Source organism: Ascaphus truei, chromosome 2 (genome assembly GCF_040206685.1).
Source record: "Ascaphus truei isolate aAscTru1 chromosome 2, aAscTru1.hap1, whole genome shotgun sequence".
Classification (NCBI taxonomy): Eukaryota; Metazoa; Chordata; class Amphibia; order Anura; family Ascaphidae; genus Ascaphus; species Ascaphus truei.
The window spans coordinates 230,017,814-230,024,201 of NC_134484.1; the positions used below are offsets into that span (position 1 = coordinate 230,017,814).

At 37.1% G+C, this 6,388-nt stretch overlaps 1 protein-coding gene across 1 annotated transcript; it reads right to left on the bottom strand.

Annotated features, from left to right (window-relative positions):
- Window positions 1–2,700: 2,700 nt before the first annotated feature.
- On the bottom strand, window positions 2,701–5,852 carry LOC142488644 (uncharacterized). Its single transcript, XM_075589071.1, has 3 exons — window positions 5,551–5,852; window positions 4,084–4,161; window positions 2,701–3,720 (listed from the first exon to the last, which is right to left on the bottom strand). Exons 1-3 carry the CDS (start codon window positions 5,825–5,827, stop codon window positions 2,723–2,725), a joined length of 1,353 nt encoding a protein of 450 aa, XP_075445186.1. The 5' UTR covers window positions 5,828–5,852; the 3' UTR covers window positions 2,701–2,722.
- Window positions 5,853–6,388: the final 536 nt, after the last annotated feature.

Here is a 6,388-nt window from a genome sequence, read left to right on the forward strand (position 1 = left end):
ACACTGAGCCGCACGCATCACACACTGCAGTTACCGTTACTATAACAAAACATGACAGCCAATAGGCTTTGAGGCGCGCACGTCGCTTGGGGGCGGGACTTACATCACTAATCCTTTTTAAGGACGCCTTGGCCCATGACAAGGGTCCCACGTCATACGTGGTGGACCCGGTTTTCAATGTTGTAGATGTTGCATGATAACAAAACAGGTATGTGTTAGAGTAATGGTAAAATGTTGCTAATATGTTTAAAGGGATAGGAAAGTACGTATATTTATTCCGTCAGCAATGTGTACTACTCTTTCAGGTCCTACTATATTGTATTAGGAAACAATTTGTTTGTGATCGCTACATGTTATGCAGTCTGCAATGTTACGCTGTATCCACGCATTGAAAGTGAAAATGGTGGTTACAAAAAAAAAAAAAATTTAAACGCAGAGTCAACGCATAACGATTGTTATATTTACCATTCTTCTAGAATTAACTCTTCGCCTGGCTGCAACTGGTCGCTCCAGAAATGCAAGCCATTTTCATCCACGCTTAACCCAACCGCTGAATCCAGTATGGCACATATCTCCTCCAGGATGCGCTCATAGGAATCGCCACTGCTTTCTTCAAATAATTGGTCGGGAGGTAGGTTCATTTCTTCCGGTTCCCATTCCAATGCAATTTCAGCTGAAAGGCTTGGTACATAATCATAGTACTTTTGTTCTTGTACAATGTGGGTTTCAGGAATGGAGGCTGCAGATATTGCAGCACGTATCGATTCAAACGGATCAGTAGTAGCGGATACATTGCTATTGCCATTAGGAATAAATATGCCTTTCACGACAATATAAGTGCCGTCTTTCAGGATAAATTGTTTTTCCGGGGCAATCTTCCAGAAACCATAGGTGTGTTGTAGCTTATCCTGGTCACGTTCAAAAAAGTCATTACTTGATAAAGTGAATCTTATTGAGGAATTAAAATTCCGTGCATGCTTACGGTCTTGGTAATAAGGATATTTTGCTCGAATGAAATCATCGATTTGGCGTGTGCTTGCTTTCTGTCCGCGACTGTTCAAGATGGCTTCACAGATCATGTACTTATACCCTAAAAGGGGATTAATATTGTTAACGAATTCATCAGCCATGTCTGAGTAGCACAAAAGCTGTGTGCAGGTCTGTGTTATTTGCTCATCAAAATGAATGTGCTGAATGGCTAACAAACTCCTGTTTTTCCTTGTCAAGGTCAACAAAAGTAACTACTTTGACTCCTTATTTCAAACGCCAATTGGATTTGTTTGTCTAATTGGGTTAACAGTTGTGGTTCGTGATATGGGACTGTGGGAGAAACATTTCTCCTTCTTTTATCTCGTTTGTGAAAAACATCCCTAGACTGTGAATGCGTTCACATAGTGTTTTTTTGAAAACTAACAAAGACCAGTGTGTGAAAATATTTCTTAGCCAGGCATATCAGTAAAAACACACCTGCAAAAAGAAATATTTTTTCCCCGCTTACATTTCTGTGTGTATGTGAAAGTCTGGTTAACTCCCTGTCTGCATGAGTTTAAATACGTGTGTATATATATATATATATATATATATATATATATATATATATATATATATATATATAAATATATCTCTTATAAAAATATATATATATTTATATATAATATTTTTTTTTTTTTTATATTGCAGGAGTACACACAACATTGATGGCATTAAGTATACCTTGTATGAAACCTATTTAAATGGTGAGAAACATGATTGAATGAAGTAATAAACATTTGTTTAAGCACAATACTGTTAGAGTCTCATACTTAGGATATTTCTCAAACATTAGGCCTGTATTATTAAAATAGTGTTTTCACAAGGAAGCATGAAGTGTATTAGTTTGTGTATACCAGTTTATATAGTACTATATATATATATATATATATATATATATATATATATATATATATATATATATATACACATATATATACATATATATATATATATATATATATATACACATATATATATATATATATATATATATATATATATATATACACATATATACATATATATATACACATATATACATATATATATACACATATATACATATATATATATACACATATATACATATATATATATACACATATATACATATATATATACACATATACATATATATATATATACACACTCACACACTCACACTCACACTCACTCAGTGTGTGTGTGTGTGTGTGTGTGTGTGTGTGTGTATATATATTATTATACATTCTGAGATGTTATAGAAACGAACACACAACTGATTAAAGGACAAAATTACAATGGCCAAGCAAGGCAAAGGTAAGTAATAATTTACACATAATCCTGCTGTACACGTACAAGAAAGATGTTTGCACTTACTTAGGTGTTTTAATAATTGCATGTGACTAATATGCATATGCAATTCTTACATCAATTAACACACCCAAATGCAATGTTTTGCTGCAAAGTCAATGGCAGCTTCTCTAAACTTAGCAACTGGCTCCTGGTGGACCATTACTGAACAGACGATTACAACATAAATATTTATAACACAATTAATTATGAGTGTTAACATTTCCAAAACTTCACGTGTACAAGAACATAGTTGAAAGTTTGGAAACAACACAGTCTTCAGCATACATACAATAGTAATTAGATAATCTGAAGTCAACAAAACAAGGCCAAAGACATATTTTCTGAATTATAACATTTATTTTTTTTGTTCCTTTTGCGAGCGAGTAACAGGCCTGCTTGTTGTCTCTTGAATTTTCCTTTTTCTTTTGCCACCAACTTTAGGCACAACAGAGCCACTTTGAGTGGCCTCTGGCACTTCACGGGCAGGGCTTGTGGCCAGTGACTGTTCACCTACGGGGCTTGTGGCCAGTGACTCACCTACAGGGCTTTTGGCCAGTGACTCACCTACAGGGCTTTTGGGCAGTGATTCACCTACAGGGCTTTTGGGCAGCGATTCACCTACAGGGCTTTTGGGCAGCGATTCACCTACAGGGCTTTTGGGCAGCGACTCACCTACAGGGCTTTTGGGTAGTGACTGTTCACGGACAGGGCTTGTGCCCAGTGACACATGTGAGCAAGTTGGTAGACACTGCACAAGTGATGGTTGGTCTGTTTCATGTGTGTCTTGTTTTGTTTTTGTCGCCTCCTTTGTAGGTGTCTGCTGCTGAATTTGTACAGATGGCAGCGGTAGGATGTCATCAGGAACCTGCACAGCAATGTCTGCTACTTGACCGGTAACATTTGGGCCTGGTGAATGAATATCAGATGAATGTGGTGAAAACTGACCTGCATGAACAGATCCTGGCTGGGAGGTGTTGAATTGTGGTACATTAGTCATTCTCCAGTAATTAGCTTGTGTTTGCTGAACAACTAATGCTTCGAATGAGGTGTTGATTTTTTGCAACTGTTTAGGCACTTCAATGAAGACTCTGTGGAGATGTGCCAATTGTGATACTGTTTCTTCCTGCAGTCCAATCATCCTTTCCAGCACTGTCATCATGTCTGAATGGCGACGATTTTCTGCGTCCACTATTTTTCCCTCTGAAGCTACAATTGCATCGTATGTGGAAGTTGATGGACGATTTGGCGGTACAACAGTTTCTATTGGCACCTCTTCATGGTCACATGATTGTATTTCAGTCTCTTCTGTGGCGTCATCCTCATCATACTCATCATCCTCATCACCATGATGTTCTAAAAAGAAATGTACACATTATTAAATGGCATGTTAATGTATGCTGTGTTACTATGTAATTGTACTGTGTCCTAAGTAACACCTAACATGTTAGCATACGTTTTATAACCTCATTAAAAACTACCTTGACTTACGAATAATGTTTGGACTCAGTATGAAATATGAATGAATGAAAAGTTGCTCTAAACTCAGAAGTCCTACATGATAATTAACATCACTAACACAATACATGTTGCCTTACACTTAATTTTCACTGACACTAAGTAATCCTATTTAAAGAAGATGTGCAAAACAAATAATGCACATGACAACATAACATATAGAAGAGCACATATTATATGGCCAGCAAATGATACACTCACCTTCTAGTAGTGTTGAGCTGGCTGACCCAGGTGAAGACACTTGTTCCATCTCAGGTGACACATGTCCTCCAGGGGCAACTATATATAACAATAACATAAGTTTTACATTTACATGTGTAAATATTGAACAAACACTTATTGTATGTTCTGTATTTATGATTAACTAACAACATCAGTTCCTTAACCGAAAATGTGTGTGAAAGTGAACATAAATAGTTGTAATAACACTGTACATGCCTGTGTACTTAGAATTTTTGAGTTCCCTAACATACAACATACTATGTTTCTGCAGTAATGCGTGAGGATAAATAGATTAAATGAGTACATAAAAATCATATGTTGTGTAGTGATATCAGTATCATAATGTACATAACTATCATGAGATGACCATTCACAATGGTTATCATGAAGGTGGTCATATTGCAAAAAGTGTTGTTTTTGGTAGAGGATATGTGTGGTACATTAATCGAAGATGTGGCACACCTGAATGTGGCTGTGACTCAACAAGACAACACATGCAGTGTGTGATAATGTGTCTTTGATAGTAGTTCAACTATAGATATGAGTGAACTAATGTGTGACGTACGCTTTGATAAGTAATGAGTTGTTGGGGCATTTAGTAGCTAGAGTTAAGCTTTCAAATGAGTGTGATTAACTTCAGTTGTGCTATTCAGGTTGTAAGAAAGGTATTCCCTTCCCCAAAAAGCCTAATCAGCCACACCTTTCAATGACTTGAAACAGGTGCAAATGGTGTGAACTAAGTTGACCGTGAAATGAGGCTGTAATTAGTGTGTGTGCTGAACCCCACCCCCTCTGTTGAAGTGTATGCTGTGATGAGATATTAATTGCAGCTGCTTTAACACAATGGTAGATGAGCTAAGTAGTCATCTGCAGTGTTTAAGTTATGAAAACAATGACATAACATATGATACGTGTGCCTCATTATGCTGTCTGTATATGACATAAAGCAAAAATGGACCTTTTCATAAGCAACTATAGATGTGTTAGTGCCAGTGATGTTTGTAGGCCGTTACATGCAATTTCTTTGATGCATGCTTAAAATAGGCAGTAATGTCATGTTTGTCGGAGTAAAATCAATAAAATACACAATAATATGATACATATTTCTGTTCTGTACCTGTAGCTACTAATAATTTCTCATGAACATGTGTTACACGTGTACTACCCTGTTGTTCCCCATCTTCGCCCACCATCAATTGCTTCCACTGCAGCTATGCATTTTGGGAATTCACATGTAAATGAGCACGCAATGGCACGTGCTATATTAGTTACTGCTTTTAGTAGGACTACTACATATATGTCTATTTTGAGATATATATATACAGAATCAGACATATACATATATAGATGCAGGTATGCTTATATTGTGAAGACAGTATAAAAAGCAGTGTAAATATGCAAAATAACTGTAAGCAACGACACGCCTAGTACAGTAATATTTATCACCTGCTGGAAATTGTGACGGATAAATTCCAATGTCACGGTCACCAGCCAAGCCTTCCACGACGACGGTAAGTAATTTTGGCCGAAGCAGCTCCTCCAATGGAGTCAATATGAGACGTTGTGGTGTGGGCCCACCTCCATTGCCAGTAGCATGCACGCGTTGGTCTTGTATTTTCTTTTTCAATTTGGACCTAATATCATCAAATCTTTTCCGACAATGATACTTGTCCCTGACACTATTCCCACAGGCATTGACACCAATGACTATTGTGTCCCACATTTCTTTTTTGCTTGCTGCACTTGTCCGCCCTTGAAAAACATATAAAAGATATGAGGTAAATTAATAATAATATAAGCACCAGTTTCCTACACTGCTAGCTGTTCCAAGAGATAGCAAACATGCTGTTTTATGTGTAATATGTGCAGCACATGAGCATTCACTACTAAACCTATACATGTAAGCAAGGTTGCATTCATATTGTATGCAGTTCTGGCAAATTGACCGGCTGTGTTTATTTGTCCTTGTAAGGCATGATAAAAAGCTGTGTTTCCACACTAATGAACATAGAAAGATATTGTGTACCCATATTTGCATATGAACAAAACTCAGATGACCTAGGATCACATGTATTTGAATAATAAATGTAAAGTTACACTTACCTACTAAATGTCCATAGAGACTGTCATAGTGCTCCAGAATGCCAGTGACAAGAGCCCTATTTTCCTGGTCATTGAAGCGAGGATTACGTGGCTTCTCCACACGTTTTTTCCGAGCAGGTTTAGGGTCAGAGCTTGGCTGGTGCTGACTGGACTCTCCTTCTTCCAATGGAAGAGCCTCCAA

Coding starts and splice junctions, on each gene's coding strand:
- LOC142488644 (XM_075589071.1), bottom strand. CDS start 5,827: ATGTGGGACACAATAGTCATTGGTGTCAATGCCTGTGGGAATAGTGTC. Junction 4,162..5,550: donor TCCGTCACAATTTCCAGCAG/GTGATAAATATT, acceptor TGTTATATATAG/TTGCCCCTGGAGGACATGTG. Junction 3,721..4,083: donor CAGCTCAACACTACTAGAAG/GTGAGTGTATCA, acceptor ATTTCTTTTTAG/AACATCATGGTGATGAGGAT.